This window comes from Cryptomeria japonica, chromosome 4 (assembly GCF_030272615.1).
Source record: "Cryptomeria japonica chromosome 4, Sugi_1.0, whole genome shotgun sequence".
NCBI classification, from domain to species: domain Eukaryota; kingdom Viridiplantae; phylum Streptophyta; class Pinopsida; order Cupressales; family Cupressaceae; genus Cryptomeria; species Cryptomeria japonica.
The window spans coordinates 422236231-422258851 of NC_081408.1; the positions used below are offsets into that span (position 1 = coordinate 422236231).

The 22621-nt window shown below is 37.4% G+C and overlaps 1 protein-coding gene across 3 annotated transcripts in view; it reads right to left on the reverse strand.

The window, feature by feature from the left end:
- Positions 1 to 22621, reverse strand: part of LOC131030756 (light-mediated development protein DET1) — a 211882-nt gene that overhangs the window by 39903 nt on the left and 149358 nt on the right. For all 3 annotated transcript variants that reach the window (XM_057961679.2, XM_057961670.2, XM_057961684.2), the window contains one exon: positions 7281 to 7380. In XM_057961679.2, the coding sequence (XP_057817662.1) occupies positions 7281 to 7380 (100 nt within the window). The remainder of the gene's footprint in view (positions 1 to 7280; positions 7381 to 22621) is intronic.

Consider the following 22621-nt stretch of genomic DNA (forward strand, 5'->3'; position numbering starts at 1 on the left):
CTTTGCAATTCCATAGGATGAGTCAGGTACATTGCATCTAGACATCTTGACTTAAGAGTCCTCTGATTGGGGGAATGATGAGTGGATGCCACCTCAACTAAACCATGTAGATCATCACAAGGTGATAGTGGTTGAGGCATATCTCTTGATACTCATTATCCAAGCTTGACGTGATGGAGGTAGCGGGGCATATTCCCAAATCACATCATCTTGTTGATCGAGTTATCTAACTTTGATTAACTCTTTTGAAACTATCTAACTTGATCGTGTTTGCATTTTCATCTTCTTGGCACTTGGGAACTTCATCCTTGTGTAATATTACCATCCTCAATCCTGAATTCTCTCGCCCCTAACTAAGGTTCCTCCTTCAGTGTACTGGCAATGGTTCTTGGATTTCCAAAGGAACTTCAAGATTGTAAAACATCTTCATATCTTCATTGCTATACCTTGACCTTGTCTTTGTAAAGCAATTTTCAGGTTTTGATTTCGAAGTGATGATGCCTGATTCCCTATCTTTGATTTCCTCATGATGTTGAATCCTTCTATGTATGTCTTGTCCACATGTTGCAATTGAAATGTGCTAGTGTATCATTGTGCTGATCATGTCCTTTGCATTCGCTATCATCCTTATGTTGATCTTGAAGTCTTTCTTGTTACTTTGCCTTAACAACTCTTGGTTTGGAAATGTGAAACACGCCCTTGATGTAGCACATGATTACATGGTGTTTGATCTGACTTCATGATGCTTAATCCTTGACCCTCCTTTGTTCCTATTGAGCTTGACTGCCTTGCCTCAATCCCTGCTTTGATGTGTGAGGACACCTCCATGTTGTACCGTTCCTCAACCTCTTTGTACTGATAGCTATTCTTGGATTTCCAAAGGAAATTCAAGACAATCTTATGTCACTTTCTTGTTGAATCATCATTTGACGTTGTCCTTGCACTTTGAGATGCCCATTCCTTGTGATTGAGTCTTGATGTTGTAAACTTGAATCCCTCCTTGGCTTGCCTTCTTGTGAAGTCTTCTCCTTTGATTCACCTCTTTGTATCCTTGTACCTGCTGATGAAGTCTTCCTCACTAAAGTCCACTATGTGAGGTTCCTACTCCAAGTTGATTCTAGTGATGATGTTGCATCTTGATCCAATTCATTCGCCTTAGATTGAGTATTTGATCCTCTTGTCGCCTAGAATGTTTTTGCATTGATATTGTAGGCCTTGCACTTGCTTTGCTGAAGTGTTCCCTATCTTGATGACTCCAATCTCTTGCTCGACTTAAAGCTCTTGAATTTATCTCCCTTGTGCTCGCGTTCTCTTTGATCCTACAAACAATCAAATCATAAATTAAAACATCAAATACAAGAAGTCTTATCATATCACTTTCAAACTAATTAATCCCTACACAACTCTACATAGAGCGCATTTGAGGTATCCACTTGCACAAAATACCTAGGGCAGGATTCAAAGCCACATCTGCACAAGCTGGGTGGAAATAAGACATGTTATGCATAAATTGAGAGCAGATCAGATGTATTCTTGCACAAAGGATGAGCGCATATGACACCTAGGTCTGCACAATATTGTCATGGGCGCAAATTAGGGGTGAGTGTGCACAAGTCTGACTTCATTTAAGTCTGAGTTTCTGTTTTCAAGTCTGACTTCTCAAGTTTGGAAGGCTGATCTCAATCGAGCAGGTCTGATTTTGACATCCTTTAGGACTGATTGCTGAGTTTCCACACCATGACATAATCTTCATTGACCTCTCCCTGCTGTACTGATTCACTGATCTTAGGTCTGATTCTGACCTGAAGTCACAGGTCTGCTCCTCTGTGCTGCGATTTGCATCCTCCTATTTTGCTCTGACTTGATTGATTTGTGGTGAAAATGAATTCTCTCTTACCTTTATATGCGCTTCTACCCCCTTGATTCACCTATTACCTTACTTAGGTCGGCTAGATGACCATTCCTTGTTTAGCTTCCCTCACTAAGACGACCTAGGTCTTAAAGATTATTTATTTTGCCCCGCTAAAATATGAATTTGTCTCCCAATTAGGGCCGACCTGGACCTCTTCTCATGCCTGAGCGAGTTTTAAAGGCTTATGTGCATAAAGGGGAGCGCATAATGCATGTAGGAGTGCACAATGCACCCTACCCAATACTTGAACAAATTCTTGCTCAGCGCATATTGCATAGGTGTTTGCACAAGTTGGCCCTATACTGATTTGTTTGCTTTGCTTTTTTGCTTTGATCAAGTACGCTAAGTTTTGTTTTGCACCACGAATAGGTATAAATATAAGTCAAATGTCCCTCTCTCAACACCATTCATCACTTAACTCAACAAAATCCCTTCTGCCCTGCGAATTAGGTTAGCATTTTAGGATTTTAAGTCTGATCTTCTGATCTGATTCTGACTGTTTTTATTGTTTGCAGGTCAGCCTTCCCCGTTAGGTCTGAGTTTCCTGCATTTGAAGCCTGATTTTGGTACTTTTTACATCTGAGTAGGGTTTGACTTCTGAATTTTATATATTGCAAGGTCTGATCATACATTCCTTTTGTTCTGATTTCATGCTAAACTGATCTCTCACCTTCTTCCTTGGGCACATGTTGCACTTGTCTTTGCACCATGATGATTTCAGGCAGAGCGAATGATACATTCCTCTTGTGCACAATTTGAAGTCTTAGACTCACAAAGTCAAGTGTTTATCACAAACCCCATCAAGGTGGGCGCATCCTACAAGGTCAACTGCACAATAGGAAAGAGGGCGCACTGTACAGGTCTGATTGCACTAGCATGAGTGCACAATGCATGCACATATGCACTATGCACTCATGTGCATACTTAGCAAAATTTTAGAGCGTAGTCATTAAATTTGATATCCCTTGGTTTACTTTTACTGTACACTGAACATTTACTGTTAAGGCGCAGGGCTGCGGGGTTCACTTTTCCATCAAATCTCCTTAGCCTGCTATCCCGCAGCTGTTACATGGATGATGTCACATAGCCCACGAGACCATGGGGTCCCAAGCTTTCCTTTGATTTTCATTGATCTCGCCACACTGCACTCTAGAAGCTGACGAAAGTCAAACGCTATGGGGGCATCGGGAGCCCACACTTAAGTGAAGTAATGCACGTGGACACTTTGCTTACAAATTTTAAGGGTCATGGGTTCATGTAAAGACTTAAAGCCTTAAAATATTTACTCGACCATGGAACTTTAGGGAAGGCAAAAATATTTCACTGGTGAACGATAAGGGAGCAAATATAAGAGGCCGGTTTCCACATGATAGAAAGGGACTCAAAAACAACTTAGTGTCTTGAATGACCTAGACACCTGATCAATGAAGAATTAGAACAAAGATGGAAGATGACCAATTAGGACCTAGGGGTTTCCATGCTTAAAATTTTTTTTGCAACCCTACTAACATTCAAAGGCAAACTTAGACAAATCTCCAGCAAATTTTGACTTTCCCAACAGTTCACATACTTTATTCTTTCCCTTCCTTAATGCTTTAAAGGCTGCCTCCTTTTTTGATGGCTTGTCTTCAATCCACATCTCATAGGAAGTAAGAATCCCTTGCAACTCGTCCTTTGTCAGTTAGTCTAGATCTCCCATTTCTTCAATCATCGAAACTTTGGAATCAAATCTTAAAGGCAAGGACCTTAGTACCTCTTGAACAATCATGACTTCTTCAACCTCTTCACCAAGACCTTATTGTGTTTCTGATCTCATTGACATGAAGCAAATAGGAGGATATGTTCTCTTCTTGTTCCATCTTGAGGCTTTCAAATTGTCTTTGATGGGTTTGAAGCTTTGCCTTCTTCACTTTATCATCTTTCATAGATATTCTTCAACTTATCCCACATGTCCTTAGCTGATTTGAAATGCATAACTTTTGCAAACTCCGATTCAAATAATCCACACAAAATCGTACACTTGGCTTTTGCATTGTTCTTACTTTCTTTCTTCCCAAACTAATCTGTTACGGGAGTTGAAGGGGTGCTGTAGCCATTTACAATTGATTGCCAGATAGCATACCCTGGGGCATTCAAATAGGTTTCCATTTTTACACTCCAAAAGGCATAATTTGTTCCATCAAACAATGGTTCCTTGTTTGATGAGAATCCATATCCATCTTTCTCGGCCATGTGTGCTCTCTTAAGTCTTCCTTCAAGCGATTAGGCTATATCTGAAGGAACCTACTCTAATAACAATTGAAGAGCATTCAATTATATTGAGAGGGGGAGAAGGGAATTAGTATAACAACAAACTTCTAATTTAAAAAACCTAATTAACCACAAAGGCAATACCTCAAAACTTAATCATCATCAAGATCTAGCAATTAGAGACAAAGATAAACACACGACTTACATAGAAACCCTTGCAGGAGAAAACCATGGCAAAATATTGTTCTTGTATTGAAAACTTCTTAAAATCTCTTTGAAGGCACCAATCCATAGGAGACATGTAATCTCCCCTTTTTCCTAGGCAGTTATCAATTGCAGAGGTGAGTCCATCACTTGGTCCCCATGCAGAGGTGAGTCCATCACTTGGTCCCCATGGATTAACATGGTGGTTAGGGGACCCTTCTAAGGGTGTTCTATGGCTCTTTAGTCAACCATCTTGTGCTTAATTTAGTATTCCTCAGTATTCCCAAGGGTTTTGCACTGGGTCTTCCATAACATTCTCGGGCCACTTTATTCACACACTATTTTTAGTAAGTCATGGATCATTCAGTTGGCAACTTCTATATCGAAAAATGTTGGCAAATTGTCATGATGGTCTATTATTAGGCATTTATCATGGTTATGTGATTTAATAAGAAATAACAAAATATTTAAAGTTAAATCAACGTTTTAACTTTACATCATTTAAAGTTATTAATATTATTTTCAGTGACTTTATGGAATGGAGTTATAAGGAGTTAAAAGGGTAACTTTTCGTTAAAATTCATAAAGTGACTTTATTATTCCTCATGTGGCCACCAACTATGAGAAAAGGAATAATTTAAAAGCAAACGTCATTTAAATGATAAAAAAGACAACTTGGGTGTGGGGTTTGGTTGGAGTATAAAAAGTATTTGATTTGCTTTTTTAATTATTCAATTGCTTTTAATAATTTGAAGAGAAGAACAAAGAAGGGTTCGCAGGTTGCTCCAGATTGGCATTATGGGATAGAAATCTTTCAAGAAGAACAGTATTTGCAGGTGTGGAAGATCACCCAAGGATACTCTGTTGAACGCTCCATTCAGGGGTTTCGTTAGTGCATCAATTGATACATTCTGGTGTTGGTTTGACAGAGATTGGTTGAGCATTTCAGGGCAGGTTTTCAGAGTTGATTTATCAGCAGATTTGAGGAGTTTATTATGGTTCTTACTAGCTGTACCATACCTAGGCAGGCCATAACATTCTTGCCTGCAAGATAATTGTTCCAAGGAGTGGCATAAGTTCTTAGGGCAGGTTCAGATCAGATTCCCACAACAAAATCAGACTGTACAATACCAGCAGCAATAACCCTATTCATCAGCAAATTATCACCTCCAATTAGGCGATTGGATTTGGGTTGCCTAGCAACCCTAGGCATTGGAAAAATCAGGGTTATTGCTGCATTCGAGAATTATGAAATATTGATTGCTGCTGTTAAAGAATGAAATCAGACCTGCTGTTATCATATGCAGATGTATATTGCATGGTATGAGGCGTTGCAAATAGGGTATGTTCCAAATTTTACATTTGTTGCAATTAAAAATCCTGAGTTTGTTAAGTTATTTATTAGATAGCATTCAGAAGTTGTTTCTTGTTATTCTACTGCATTTCATTCTCTATATATGAAAAACCTACAAAAAATTGGACATTGCAAAAAAAAAAAAAACTAAAACAGGGTGGGATATTTCAAGACACAAATCCCCTTTAGATGATTTGTAGGGACCAACTCACTAGAGAAACTAATCTACACAACTGAGTACCAACTTAGAAAGAGACACCAATCTCTTGGATATGAGGCACCAACCTACAAAAAAATTAATGTGATGAGTACTTGATCTTCTTTTTTATTCAAAATTAATTCTTTGCAAATTGGCTCAAAAATTTGCCAAAATCTTCCTTAACTGATAAGCCAAATATATCTCTTAGATCTGCCCAAAATTCTTCTTCAAATCTGCTTCTAATCTTTACCAATTTCTGCTCATAGATCTTCAATAATATTCTTCATAAGTCTGCTTTAACATCTCTTCACAAATCTGCAACAATCTCTTTCACAAATCTGCTGCAAACAACTTTTATTTCTGCTCTTCTATGTGAAAGATATTTGATGAATACTTGTAACATAAACCCCAAATGGTCTTCTATTTATTCATGCTAATGCACCTCTTCATCCAACGGTTACATCCCTCCATGCTAGTCAGCTAAGGTAGCATGTAAGTGTTTTTATTTTCTTGCCCAAAGTGGGTGCTCATCCCAATGAGGCCCAAGCAAAAAGATTTTTATTTAATTTATTTGCAACCCTAAGGTATGGCGCACCTCAAGGGGGTGATCCCTCTTTGCAAAAATATTTAAATGCATTTTAATTCCCATAATTGGGTTGCCTCCAAGAGGGAAGTCGGCCACATCAATAAAAAATTATTTTGCAATTCTTAAATCATTAGGGGAGAGTACCAAGAGGCTGAGTCAGCTCTTAGCAACAAATTTATTTATTTTATTTTATTTCTAATTTCCTTGCACCTATAGAAGGGCCGTCATATTATATGCAATTAATAAACTCTCCTCCATAGCCAGCCTTTGACATCAATGACAACAATTTCCAAGATACCATATACAAGAATTCCTATTTATGAAATTATTAAGGTACATATAAGTGGGCAGCCATAAATAAATTCATAAAGTATTTGACTTATAATCCACAGGATGTTTGATCTAATTTCATGCTCAATCAAGACATTATCCATGACTAGGAATTCCATATACAAGAATTCATATTTACCAAATTATTAAGGTACTTATAATTGTGCAGTGATAAACACTCTTGTTAGTTTAGGATTCAAAGAATGGAGCTTGGATGATCATAACAACTCTATTTTCCTAAATATCATATTTCCTAGTCGCTTTAAGTAGGCTTGTAAGAAGCATTTTCTTCAAAACCCTTTTTAAAAAAATCATTTTTCATTTAATAAATATCTTGTCAACAGTTCTAAAATGTGCCACTAATGGCAAGTAACACTTTACAACATGCACTAAACATTTCCAATAATAGTACAAAAGTCGAAAGAGCATTGTATGTATAATGTACCTGGATTGATCTTAAACTTCAAGGAATTGGGACAGCGCTTTGAAATAAACTTGATTGGGTGCTCCATGCATGGTCTATGTCTATCCGTTGCTGATATCAACTGCAAGAATAAAACAAAGTGGAGGAATATGAGATTTGATTATAAAGAAATACAGTGGAAGAATGTGAGTTAGAATGTTCATAAAATGTTGAAAGCAATCTTCAAACAGGAATTATCGTAAGTGAAAAATATGCAAGGAAGCCTTTCAAAGAGGTAGGCACAAAGATATGTAACATATTTTAGAAGAAAAAATGAATGCCCAAGTGACCAATATGTGACAAATAAACCAAGAAACCAGCGCTAACAGAAAATATTATGTAGATCTCAAAATTGCAGTCAAATATGATGAACCTCTATCCATCTTACCTAGCTATTAAACAATCTTAAACTCCCTAATGGTAGATAAGAACAGCATCATAAGTCAAAGCATTTCACAAAAACACCCACCATATTTTCACAAATTTATCACCTTTGTAAACTCTAAATGTAAAAACATTGAAAACAGATTGCTAGCCCTGCATCATTTTGAAGATGGAAATACCATGCTTTGCAAAGACAACATTGAAATAAACTTAATAATGGAATAAAATCTTGTATAGTCAACATAAGATCATCACTTGCCCTAAAGATGGGAGGTATCAGATTAAATTTTGGGATTTGTGGAACCTAGCTTAAGGATTAGTGTAGTTCCTTCCAAAATCAGAGCCATCATTCACGTGCCATGATAAATAGCAATTCCTCAAGTAAAAACATTTTAAAGACAACTTTAGCAATTCATATTTATCCCAAAAAAGTTTGTCACACTCATACCATCAATTCCTTTCTTGATAATAGGAGCTCATATTGAACAACACTTGCCAAAACACATTTGCTTCAATAAAGAAGTCTCTACTTGAACCTCCAAAGTTGTAACCCCATCCTTCAAGTGCCTTCCAACCTTATATACATCATCCAATGTAATGTCCCCACTTTCAGCCAAGGTTTTCGGAGAAGAAATAATTCTTCTCCCCCCTTAGGCCCTTGGTCCCCCCGTCCCCAAACTTAGGCCCTTGGTCCCCCCGTCTCGGAAACGCGTCCCCGCGTCCCCCCGTCCCCAACGCCCGTGGAACACTGGTTTTTAGGCAACTTGTAGTTAATGAATTATGTTTTTAAGTTGAATATTTTATTTTTATAAAGTCATTTATATGGGAGTTTGTAGTTGGCATAAAATGCTTATTGTTATGTTTGATAATTTTGGCTACCCGACAGTGTATTAATTAATTGTATTAAGTGGGTTCTCACTCTCGGGTAGTTATGGGTTGGTTGGTTGATGGTTGTGTACCTCTCGGCAACCGTCGAGATCTTTAAATATATTGTGTACCACCAAGGAAGTGGTACGATATAGTCGAGTGAATTATAATCCTTAGCCGACCGTCTTTGGTCTTCTTCTCTGTAATAATTGCATGTGTGAATAAAGATATATTTTACTGTCGTGTCTGCCATGCATTGTCATGTATATTATTATTTCCTGAATTTAATTTATCAGTTGTAGCGGTAAACAGAGTTAAAAGGATTTATATTTGAAAAGTAATTTTATAATCTACATTCCAAAAAATTCCACTGAGGGTTTTAAATGAGGTTGTGAAAACTCAATGATTTCATTCTTGGTTATTCATTTTTGGTGAAACCCTATTTGGTAGTGAGCTATAGTACAACTATTTAGTCTAGGACAAAAAAACTTAAGGTGAATATTGGTTTTCTAGACAAAAACCCACTCAACCAATCCTTGGTGTATTACTCTAAAATTCATAGGTGTGCAAATTGGTATAGGTTGTCGGCTTCCATATTCCAAGTACAAATTTATTTAGATTTGCAAAAAAACAATAAATTTGTTATTGTGGTGTGTGCAATGGTGAAAAGCAGAAATTATTGTGTTGTGTGGCTGTGAAGAAAAAATAACATAAAATAATATATTTTATTGGCTGAGCCTTCTACCCAAAACCGTACCATAGTTCCCCAAGACTGATCGTACAAATTCATAAAGGGTAAGTGTTTTGGAAAAAGGAGGTTTGTTATATTGTAAGGCTTAAAAAAGCCCATGTTATCAAATCTGTGCAATTGGTAAGGAGTCGTTCAAGTTTATGCAAGAGCTGTTTCTAAGTTAAAAAACAAAACAGATATTTACATCAATCATTTTCATGGGCAAAAAGGGGTTTTAAGTTGCTGCTGCTAAAAGACAGAATTTAGCTTTTCCTCAATCGTTTGGCCTCTACAAGGTGTCATACCATTTTAGGCCATACAAGAGAAAGGAGCAGCCGTACAGAATAAGAGTCTTAAGGACTTTGGATAGTAATTAATTTAATTTCTGAATTTGATATTAGCTTCTATAGAGTTTCTTTCAGCTTGGTAGTAATCATAAATTATTTCTGAATTTGTATCTTCATCAGTCTTTCAGGTAAGAAATTAATTTTCCATCATTATATATGAATTTTTGACTTAAAATCAGCATATTGAGTTGTCTCAGACTTGAAAATTATATGTAAATGTAGTCAGAAATGCATCAGCCTTTCTATATAATTCTCCAAACCTGAGTGATCGAATAATTATGAAATGGATGCATGACAACTGTTTGTCAAAATAATTATGGTATTAATTGATAGTTGTGTTTGTTCATAATCAATATGTTAAGAAATTCTAATGTTCCACCAAGTGTATGACAAAACGTCTGTGTTAAAATTGAAAACAATTGGAAGTTTGTTAAAATTTCTTGGTAGGGACGTTCATCTACACCCATCTGCATCAGCACATACGGTGAGATTGGAAAAGAGTACAACGTTTACTAAATTATCTAAGCATTAGTTGACTATATGAGACATTTTACCAAATTAGAACTTGATTTCCCAGCTATATAATTTCCCCTCAAAAATCTTAGACATTGAATGATTTATTAAACTACCTTTGTCACCATTAGTTCAAAGCCACTTGGTCAAGCCTTCCTACGAGGAGATAGAATTCAAAAAGGGTTGTCCCTTCTCATGAAATTCGACCTAAAACAATTAGCCAAACAATCATTAATGTAAAAATCATAATCAACCAGTTGATGCAACACCTATCACCTATCCCTAATGAAAGAATACAGTCCAATTTACACTCAGAAGACATGTTACTAATGTAAAGCATTGATCAACCCATTTCACTTAGAGACCATCTCACTGTAACACCTCAAAACTCAAACCCGAGAAGCCAAATCATTTGAGATTGCAGCAAGCATATGAATATGGATCAACCATAGTGACTTACATGGATGTTACATTTCAACAAAACAAAACGCATAATAGGAGCTGGCACAACATGTGCCCATATTGATTCTTTTGGATAAATCTCTACAAGTAGTTCCAATGGTAGCAACTAGCAAGTACCAACAATATGGCCAAATACAAAGCTCTTAACCTTGGCATGAAAGCTTCACTCTACATGGACATATCATATGTACAAGCTTTAGGTGATTCCCAACTAATCTGTCATGTTAATGGTAATTACCAATGTAAAATGGACAAACTCAAATCTTACACTAAACAAGATACCAACTTGAATAAAGAAAATGCATCTTTACCATCAAATCCAACCCAAGAGAACAAAGTGCAATAACTAAGTCTCACCTCACCAACTTCTCTTATTCAATCCATAAAAGGACCTACAAGTGAATGTATTCCTTAACAAAATTTGCAACTGAACTTGCACTATCCAACCTAAAAACAACTCTTATTTTCTGTATCAAGGTCTTCATTATATGCCGAATCCCTTGGTACAAACATATCATCCAATTCATTGAAAATCAAGAGCACCCTCCCAACAACAACAATTGAGAAAAGAATAAAATTCACAAACAAGCTTCCATAATGATAAACTTTACTACCATAGTACCTTACTATTGATGGTGCGATTCCCCATTCTTGAGCTAGTGCATGGAATCATCTACGAACAACATGGTGGTCAACATTCTATTGCCCACTAATTGCTATGAGTGGGGTGTAATTGACCTACAATAGGTTGTGATTCACCTATCTTCTAGAAGATGTAATAACACCATCAAATATTTTGCCGATAGGGTAAAATCTTTGCTTGTCATCCATATGACTATATATTACCATTTCCAAATTGATTCTTAATCAAAACACTTATCAGTATTTCATAGTCTTCAACAATGGTGGCAATTTCAAGAACGAAGAGATGAGCTTTTCAATTTCTTGATATCTCTATCACTGAACATAAGGTAGGCTTCTTGGATAGAGCATTTGCATGTACATCACTTTTCCCCTAACATATTTGAAATGTTCCCCTTAGTTTATTTTTATTTTTTAACACAACAAGATTCACCCATTAAGGTTAGAATAATAAAAAACTTGCATTGAAAGGAAATTCTGAAAGTAAAGCAATCACTCAACCACTTTTCAGCGGGATGACTAGCAATAACAAAACTATCACTCAACCACTTGTTCAGCGGGAGGACAAGAGTACAATATAAAATAGAGATAGGCAGTGTAGCCAGCCTCTATAACCAAACTATCACTCAACCACTTATTCGACGGGAGGACCAAAGTACAACATGAAATAAAGACACGCAGCGAAGCTAGCCTCTTCCACTAATTCAGTGGGCATTAAGAAACAATTCATAATGAAGTTGTTGTTAGTACTACTAATCAGCATTACAATAAGTAACATTAATTGCAAATCAAGAGGTATTGCTATTCAACAATGCAAATGATGTCCACACACATATATACCTCTGTGGCCAGTAAGTACCACTTACCTGTTCGCAGTTCGCAGTCCGCAGTTGCAGTTCGCAGTCCTTCTGTCTTCCTTCTTCCCTCCTTTTTCTATCCCCTTTGGATAGAGGTCGATCCTCATTAAGTATCTTGGTATCAAATGGTTGCATCTTTTGGGAGTAGACACATCTTTGTCAAGGATTAATTAATCTTTCTTAAGATCACACTTGTAATGTCCCCTCAATTTAACCCTTAGGAAATAGGAACAATTAACTTGCAAAATCAATGGCAAGAGACTTCTTTCTTCAAAGACTTACTTAGCACTAAGAATGACAATCTATGTTATATTATATATTTGATGACAATATCACTGCTAACATTGATATGATAGTTGGATATTTGCTAGATGATTAAGCCTATATACATAGATAAGACTAAGATTATCTTGATCATATGTATAACCTTATATGAATGCAACTGTATTATGCCAAGGGGCTGTTGCTTTTTAAATGGATCTAATGAAGGGTATGAATAAGAGATAAAAGGTTCCAGAATGATAACTGTATACATGACTGAGTAATCCAATTGTCGCTACAAAAATGAGATAAAAGACCAATTATATTATTTGGAAATGACATCAATCTTCTTAAGTACCTTGGGAATAGAATGGATGCACCTTTCCCTTCTATCCTTTGATCGCACCCTTTTTTTTTGAGGATTAATCATTCTTGCTTAATCGCATCTTTCCATGACAATTGTTTCTTATACAAATCGTACTTGTATTCCTAATTGTTTCTTTGATATCTTTGACATCATTGACACTTAGCACCGATATGGGATTGCTTAAAACCTTCCTCGATTCCTCCTTTCTTGATATGAATCCTCCAAATAATTAGTGATTGTCGATTACTTATATATTCCTTATTGGTCTTACATGATCAGTCATTAATCACTGATCGATAACTTGTGGAATGCCCCCTATATTGGAGTCGGCGATATTGTCTCGCAGTCCACAGTAGTAACGATAAAGGATCAAATCAATAAAACCATTCCAAGTAAGAATACAATCTTCCAGCACAGTATGAATTGCACATATCCTTTCATGAATCAGACTTAACACATACCTTATGGCTTTTCTAAGTCTCCTGTCTATTTTTCTTTAATGGTTCCATTAAATTTCTTCTTTATCGTACTCTCATATTTCCTTATTACACGGTGCCTTAAGTAGTTTATGTGATTATTATTATCGAGTTACTTCTTATTATTAGACTCTTGAGATGGATAACTTATATAAAGCTATGGTTTATAATTTATAATATTTAAATTATGTTTATAATATAATATTAATTTATTTTTATTCAAGGATATTATTAGTAATAAATATTAATTAAATAATATGTAATAAGTAAATAAATAAACTTCAAATAATAATTTGTTGGTAATTATTATATTAATTAATAATAATAATTGTTTCATTTAGGATATATATATAACAATCAAGGAGGGGACATGACAGAAAACATAGATAGAATACCCAGAAGCAACAAAAACCCTCTTGAAAACATATGACTGAATTTCACTTTCAGCTCCACAATAACCAACAACCTGGAAGCTCACAAACACCCCAAAATATCAGAAAACTGAAAAAGCTTTACTAAAATCCATCTCAATATAGCCCAATCTATTCCTCTAGATAAGAAATAGTCTCTCCAATCAGCTAGGTGCTATCTCTCAAGCACGAAACTGACACAAGCTAGGAAGCTCTCAACTTCGAAGCACAGGTCTAGCACAAATTCGGCAACACTTCATTACAAAATATTCATGAATACCAAAACAAGAGCCCAACACTCTTATTTATAACCTTGGTGTCTCCAAATTCAAATTCACATTCCCTCCAAATGGACTCCAAACCCAAATGCACACTAATTTCACCTTAATTTGAAATTTGCATTTCATTTCCCCTCCTTTCCAAGTTGACCTTCACATAGAAGCAAATATACTTTATAAAAATGACAATAAAATAATAATGTGGCGTCCAAGGTAGATAAGTGAAATATATTATAAAATTAACTTATTTCTTATAAGGCGTCCATCTTGCCTTATTAATATTTCACTTTATAAAATATTTTTTCTCAACAATAAATCGCCCAACCTTATGACATAAAATAATACTTTATCACCTCAAGTCGTCCCCTTAAGTCATAACCAGAAATACATAAGCCATACGCCTAGGCCATGGGGGGCATTAAAAAATATTAAAAAATACTTATCTCATGTGCTCAACAACTACCATGGTGAACTGAAGGCCAAAAGTACTAAAAACTGCACTGCCAGAAATATCCTCTGAATTGGACCAATGAAACCTGCCAAAAATAGTACTTACTAAAAATAGCATATTGCTAAAAATAGTAAGTGTGTCCAAATGCATTTTAACCACCATTTTGAGCAACCGTTGCAACTTACTAAAAATAGTAAGTCCAGAAAAGCTTTCAGATCCAGTTGCACGTCACACCATTGCGAAGCTCTCTGAAAACCAAAAAAAACCCAAAAAAATGAGTTGTCCTCGACCCTATTTACTAAAACTAGTAAGTATACGAAACTCCACTGATTGCTACACGTGTATCATCATTGTGAAGCTTTCTGAAAACCCAGAAGGAATCCAGAATCAAATCTATAAAACTCCAACATGCAAGACACCAAAATTGCCAAAACATCCTCCTAGAAAATAGAAAACCCTAATTCTACCTTTGACTGACCAACGGGTCTCGGGATTGGCCAATAGTCCCCAAAACAAACTAGAGCAGAAAAGGGGACATTACAATATTCAATATCGAAATCATAGGCTAATGTGAAAATGTTGTGATTTATCCTTACAATATATTCTCCCCCTACCAAATACTATTTGGATTTAGCTAATGCATGCATAATGGCTAACATCTCCTTATCATAAATGGAAAATCTTCTTTCTCTCCTGGACTTCCTATTCTCATAAGCTATAGAGAGTTTGTTCTGCAATAGGACTGTAATGTCCCCTTGTCGCACCTAGTCAGCTTTGTTTCCCATTAACCTATTCCTAGGTTCCCATTGGGGATTTGGAGTTGGTTAGGGGACTTTGTGTTCTGTGGAGACCTCAGGTTTTCAGTTTCAGAGGGTTTGAACAACAGTGTTAATTTTAGTATATGCAATTTTTAATAAGTATTATTTTGGGCACTTGGCATCTGCTTCAATTCTGATTTCACTTCAGTGTGAAGTGTCCTCTTTTCTGATTCCATGACAAATCTTTTAAGGTGGTGAGAAATCATATTTTATATTTTAAGTGTTTTAAAAAGGCATCTTTATTATTTAACTTAAGTGATTAATATTTCGAAAAGTGTGTCTCCAAATGGAACGCCTACAGAAAGAGAGACATAAGTTGTTTTAAAAAGGTTATATGGGTGCCTTTTCCAAGGGAATATTTAAAATGGCCTAATTTTTCCCTCCAGGCCTATATATTGGGGTTTGGACTCCTATTTTGGTATTTTGAATTTACACACATATAGAGATGCTGTCAAAATGAACTTTGGAGTTCTTCTTGGGATTGTTGAGGACCAAAAAAAACCTCTGCAATAGGTCTAGTTTTGGTGGTGAAAGACCCACCCTAGCTGGTTATTGGTTTCAATTAAAGAATACTATTTGCTTGAGTTTTGGTGATGTTGTTTTTAGTGAAAATGAATATTTATGAAGTTTTCTTATTTGGTCTTCAAGGTTTTGGTGTGATTAGAGAGTCTTGGTTGAATTTCTCCAGTCTGGCTGTACATTTCCAGCCACACAGTTCCCCACATTTTGTTCATTTCTCAGAGAATATCGATTTCTTGTTTCTGGGTATCAATCCATTGTCTTTTCCTCAACTGGGCACCTCAAATCGATAGGTCATTTGCAGGTTTTGGTTGGCATTTGAAATTTCTAGGCTAAATCACCCTAGGACAGGGCTGTAGGCTTTGAAGGAGCTGCATGGGGAAAATTTCTGAGTTTAAATCCTCCTTTTGAGGTCTGAAATTCCACACTACTGAGGCGTCTGAATTAAGTAGAGTTTGCAGGGGTCTCTAAACTGGTTTGGGTGTTTGGAGTTGGGTTTGGTTGTGATTCTAGCTAGCCGTCCAAGTACGAAAGGGCAGTGATCAGCTACAGAAGTAAATATTGAAGGGATTTTAAGCAATATTCAGTCAAACTAGGTGTTTACCTTGCTGCTAAACAATTATGGGCAGTTTGGATGACATGTCAACAAGGTTGGAGGTGAACTTGGCACCATAGTAGCCTCTTAAAGCACTATTTCCAGTCAGTAGAAGACATGACACGTTACTGTTATTGACTGTCCTAAATCTGCCCTCTGCATCAGACCTACAATGACTGATTTGGCTGCAAATATGAGGTATTTAATTGATGTAATGACTGAAATTAATTGGTGTTCATTTTTGGGTTTTCTATTTCCACTTTTGGTTTTGATAACAATGTTCCAAGACATGTTTTGTGCTATGAATGAATGAATAACTAAGATCAGTTTATTTGCAAGCATTTACATTTTTATTGGCAAAGCATTTGTGTGTCAAAAAACTAATTCAACAGAAAACCAAAAAAAATCAGGGGTATCCATTACAAGGATGGCTTCAATGCCCTCACCAGAAGCATCACACTCCAACACAAAGGGCTAAAAAAATAAATAGCAACGCTAAAATTGGACATGAGTTCATTACATCCTTGAGCATGTTTAAGGTCTGTTGTGCTGCATTTGTCCAGATGAAAGATCCCTTCTTGGTCAAATTTGTTAAGGCTGCTGCCAGTTGTGAAAAAAACCTAGCAAATCTCTTGCAGTAGCTACACAAACCAAAGAATCCCTCAGATGGGTCAATGTCTTAAGTGGCAAACAATCCAAAAATAGCTCAAATCTTATCTTAATCCACTTTGATTCCCTTTGAGCTAATCACATGCCACAAATATAGAGTTCTTATAATCCCAAATTCGCATTTAGATGCTTTGGCATATGGTGACTATGCCTCTATGATCCTTAAGACCTCAACAATGCATCTAAGATGGTCCTCCCATGTTTTGTTGTATATCAAAATGTCATCAAAGAAGACAAGTACAAATTTTAAGTGCTTATTAAGTATCTTATCCATATAAAACTAGACTGTGCCAGATGCATTGGTTAATCCAGAAGGCATGACCAAGAACTCGTAATGTCCATAGTGGAATTTGAAAGCATTCTTATGAATGTCCTGTTCTCTATATTTTATTTGATGATATTGTAACCTTAATTCAATCTTTGGAAAATAAACTACCCATGCAACTCGTCAATCCTAAGAATGGAGTACCAATTCTTAATTGTTTTCTTGATGAGAGCCCTATAATCGATATACATCCTCATGGTTCCATCATCCTTTACCAAAACTACTAAAGAAGAGAAGGGACTCGAATTGGGTCTAATATGCCCCATGTCAAGTAGCTCTTTGATTGCTTTCTCTATTTCTTCCTTATGCCTTTTTGGGTGGCACATGGCCCCTTCCTCTAACTCAATCACATACTTAAAGCCTCTATCTATTGATCCACTCGGAGGATATCCCTAAATAACATATTGTGTTTATCCAATAATGAATGGATATCAACATAATAAGCTCTCTCACCCTTCCAAGAAGTTTTGTAGAGACAAAGCATTGGGATGTCCATGCAACCTCACCATGATGGAAAATAGCCTCCATTTTATTTGTGATAACTACCTTGAGAGCTCCATTAAACACACCATGGAGGATTACCTTTTTTCCATTTGCCTTGAACTTCAATTTCATTGTCTAAAAATTTTGAGAATACTTCCCAAGAGAGTCCAACCATTGAACTCCCAAAACTACATCCACCTCTCTAATCTCAACCACATAGAAATCATTTGTCACCCTATGATTTCCTAGCATGATACTCAAGCCGATTATACTCCAACCATTCAGAAGGAGTCTGACGAGCCAGCTGAGACTATTGACCTAGTTGATCCAGACGATCCTATAGAACCAACTGATGGGCCTATAGATATTACTGTAGGTCGAAAGGCCCATGTGGCCTCGACAGACCATCTAGGAGGCAAACAGATATGCAGCTCCCAGAGGCACTTTCAAGGAAAGCAAGAGACCTCAGAAGTTCCCAGGTTATGTGGCATTAATGAGCCACATCATTGATTCTGAACCGTCTAGGTTATGAGGAGGAATCTAGCCAGTAGGTATGTAGAGATGCGATGACGAAAGAGTATTAGTCCATCATTAAAAATGATGTATGGGATGTTGTTCCGAGACCTAAAGGGAAGTCAGTAGTGACTTCCAAAGGGATCTACAAAATCAAACATGCAGCTGATGGCAGCATTGAGAAACACAAGGCGAGATTTGTGGCTAGAGGATTCTCTCAGAAGGAGGGAATAGATTATGAGGAGACATTTGCTCTAGTTGCTCGATACACTTCCATCAAGTTGATTATTGCTATTGCCTCCGCCATGGGTTGGAAGTTACATCAAATGGATGTAAAGACTGCATTCCGCAATGGTGTGATTGAGGAAGAAGTGTATATTGAGAAGCAAGACGGATTTGTGATTCATGGGAAGGAGTCCCATGTGTGTAGATTGAAGAAGGCCTTGTACGGACTTAAACAAGCACCTCGTGCATTGTACGAAAGGATTGATAGATACTTGATGAGTTTGGGTTTCACCAAGAGTGATGCAGATTCCAACCTTTATTTCAAAATTGTTGATGGTGAGGCCTTGATCCTAGTTCTTTATGTTGATGATTTATTTCTTACTGAAGCAAAGAAGCTCATTGTCTAGTGTAAGAGGGAGTTGTTGACGTGTTTTTTTAGGACTACGCCGAACACAGAATAAAGTTTCCAACGGTCACTTCACTCTCTCTTGTAATTAGACCGTATGCTAAGATTGCAAAGAAAGATCAAACGGTTAATCTCAAGGTTCCTTTTGCGCATGGGCAAGACTCAGTTAGTTGATGGGTTTGTTATCAACCCAAGGGGCCTTACGTATGCTCATAGAAGATCTTAACAAACTTGCAGGTTCAAGGATTTCTACGCGAATGATTTGCAATGAAAGCTCTACTTTTTGGATTTTTTGGATTTGGAATATGCAGAAAAGTAAATGGGATAGGGTTTAGAAAACTTAGCTTAATCTAATCTAGGCCTAAGAAAAAGGAGGCGGGACCACTCACGCAAAATCTAACCACAATTCATTTTGCCAGCAGGGCACAACTATGCAAAGGTGGTGCAATCTTCAGAGGGTGTGTAAAGGTTTTTTCAAATTACCAATGAGGACCATCAATTCAAACAATCTTCACTGATAATCGAAGTTAAGCATACACATATAATGGAGGCTCAGGCTAACTTTGCACAGTATGCAACAATCAACTGCACACCAAAAGTATGAGCTCGGACTTTGCAGCAAGGAATCCTATCAAATCCAATTCTTCTAACAACATAACGAAAAATCTATTCTAACTGAAGAGAACAAGACCATGCAGATTGCCAAAATAGAACAAGAATACACCATCAAAATCGAACAATGTATTAAGTTGGCTACTTCAACAATCTTAATGCAACAATCTCATAAAACAATCTCTCCTCCCTTACAAATGAGGGGGTCACCCCTTTATATGGGCTTTTGGCCTTGGCTACATGAAAACCCTAATTAGGGTTTCATCCTAAAAGATTCTCCACTCAAGATGCAACAAGGTGAGAATCAGCAATTAATACCCACTAAGCCCATATACAATTAATTCATACAAGCCCAAAAATGGCATCCATTTGTGCATTAAATGCACCCTATTACATCAAATTTGCCCAAAATACCACAAATATTCCCCATGCAAACATAAATGCCCATCATTCTTCATGTGACAGCTACATGCAAAAGGAATCTGTCATAAAATCATTAATATGGCGACTGCATGCAAAAAGATTCTTCATGCATTCAACATTCATTGACCAAGCTGCCACTAAGTCAAAATATCCCAGCAGGAAATGCGCCACTACTACTCAGTCAAAAGATTCTCGTCCAAGAATGGGTGACCATTATCCCTCTCATTAATTGCATACGCAATGATTTACTAATGTCGGCCTCCAGCTCTCCTACGGAGACACTTGGCACGCTTTCAATGTCAAACTCCATCAAGGTGATTTCTTCCTCGCTCTTGGAAAAGAAGCTTTCCCATTCCACAATTATTTCCTGTGCCTTCTTCATTGTGTTGGAAAATGAGGAAACATCTTGAAAATGTTCTTTAGAAAAGGAACCTACAAAGAAGAACTCATGTAATTGGGATTTCAAGGAGTTCACCGTTACTCCATCCTTATTGAGCCTCTTTGCGAACAGTGCTTCAATCACATTGATCACTTCCTCCTACACCCTTCTAATTGAGCCTCTTTCAAAGTTAAAGACTCCATGCTAAACTTTTCAAAGGTATTCTTTCTTGAGAAAACGACGCAAAACCATCGGGAAAAGTCATAAATTTCATTCTCTTGGATTACTTTTCCATTAATCAGTGTTTGCTTCAGAATCTTCATTAGAGCCCTGAGTTGCGGAATGGTTAAGTCCTAAAAAATGTGGACATCTTCCCACAAACCTTCTGCTATCTCCAATCTGTTTAGAAGGGCCACAAATATGGTATGAAGTTGAGCCAAATCTTAAATGAACTTTCCAACCGCAGCAAACACATCTTCCATCCACTCCCTGGAACTCTAGGCCATCACTCTGATTACTTCTGTGTCGTCAACGACTTCCTTAAGGAGAGAGGAAGAAGGAATGAATGAGGGATCTGCTTCTCTGAGCGGCCGCTTGAGACTTCTAATGTATTCACACAAGGCCCTATTTTCTTCCTTTAACTTTTTACATTTTGCCTTTGTTTTCTGCATCTTTTTTGTCATGGCCAAGGAAGATCCTTCAAAGTCTTCAATTACCTGCCCGGTGGAAGCACGCCCTAGATCAATCTATCTAATCACATAATCTTCTGGCATAATTTTATTCCTGTCTTTATCTACTGTAGGCTCAGCTATATGCAAGGTTCGGAATCCAGATTCATCCCTCACGACCATGGAGAATTTGCGGGGAGCCTTCTTCTCTGCCAGTTGATCCATTCTTTGTAAACAACTCTTCTAGCTCCGGTGCTGAATCAATTTCCTTTTCCGACTCCTTTCTTAATCTATCCGTCAGCCAATCAGGAGCGGGAATGGAGTGACTATGGATTTCCATCTACTCTTGCCCCTGTGATACTTCCTCCATCTCGCCAAGGATGGCTTCCACGAAACTATCCTGATGAGTTTCTTCTTGATGAGGAGGAATTTCCTGTCTTTGACTTCTTGGCTGATTTGGCCTATGCGAAGCACTGACGCTGAGAATATCTCGTGTTGGAGCACTGCCAAGGATGTTGCCTAGAGGTGGATTTACTGGATTTTCTTGCAAAAACATTTCTACCTCCTACACACTGGAAGAACTAGCCGGTGACTGCATCCTTTCTACCCTTGCTCCCTTTTGCAGTGGTTCTTCCTGCTGCACTTCTTGTTGAACTTCCTGATAAATTTCTTGATGGACTTCTTGTTGGGTTTTATGTTGGGCTTCCTATTGGACATCCTTCTTCCTTGTCGTCCTCGGCCTCTTTGGAGCACGTTTCCCTCTATCAAGTCGGACTTCTCCTTCTTCCTGGGCTTGTGAAGATCCTTCAGTTGCTTCACTATGGGAATCTCGACTTCCCATCATTTGAAAAGTCAGGTGGACATTTTGTTCCTTCAACCTTTTGATATGCCTATCAACCCAGTGTCTAGTAAACTTTAAAACAGGTCTGGCCAAGATGTCTAGATCGTCAATTTCAGGTTCCGATCAGTCTGGCAGCTGAATGGGTTGATCTTTCACCCTTTTGAATTCCGGTTGCACCAAGTCCGAATCATCCTTCACTTGATCCGACACTTGCATTATCTCACCTATCCTGATGGTGTCAAGGGGCAGTTTGGAATACATTTTCTTCCGGACTTCAAAGTCATCCTTGGCACTTGCCCAGTAGTCTTCTAGGTGAAACTTATGTATAAACTTCACTCCAACAACCTTTCCGATTTGGCGATAAGGATCATATTGAGCTCTAGATGTGTAAAATGCCAACTCCTCTACTGCTTTCTCAACTGCTTCCAAACTCGGGCACACCTCCATGTAATCACCTAGGACAACTGGGAATTCAATAGACTGCTTCTTCTTCTTTTGTAATTGATCATAGGCTGTCAACTGCCTCATGAGTTCAAGCAATACCAGTTTGTCGGATGGATACCTTGGCAATTTGTATGACTAGAATGAGAATCCTTGCATCCTGATATAGGTGAACTTCGGAAATTGTAAGAACGTAGCTCCATATTTCTGAACCAGGGCCCTAGCCTGTGGTGACACCCTTGTGTGCAATTCATTCTGCTTAAGTCTTGTCAAATACATAGTGAGGGTATCATTCGCCAACTTGTAAGAAATAGTATTATGAAGATGCAGCTGAGGATAACACTCATGCACTTTTAGCTGT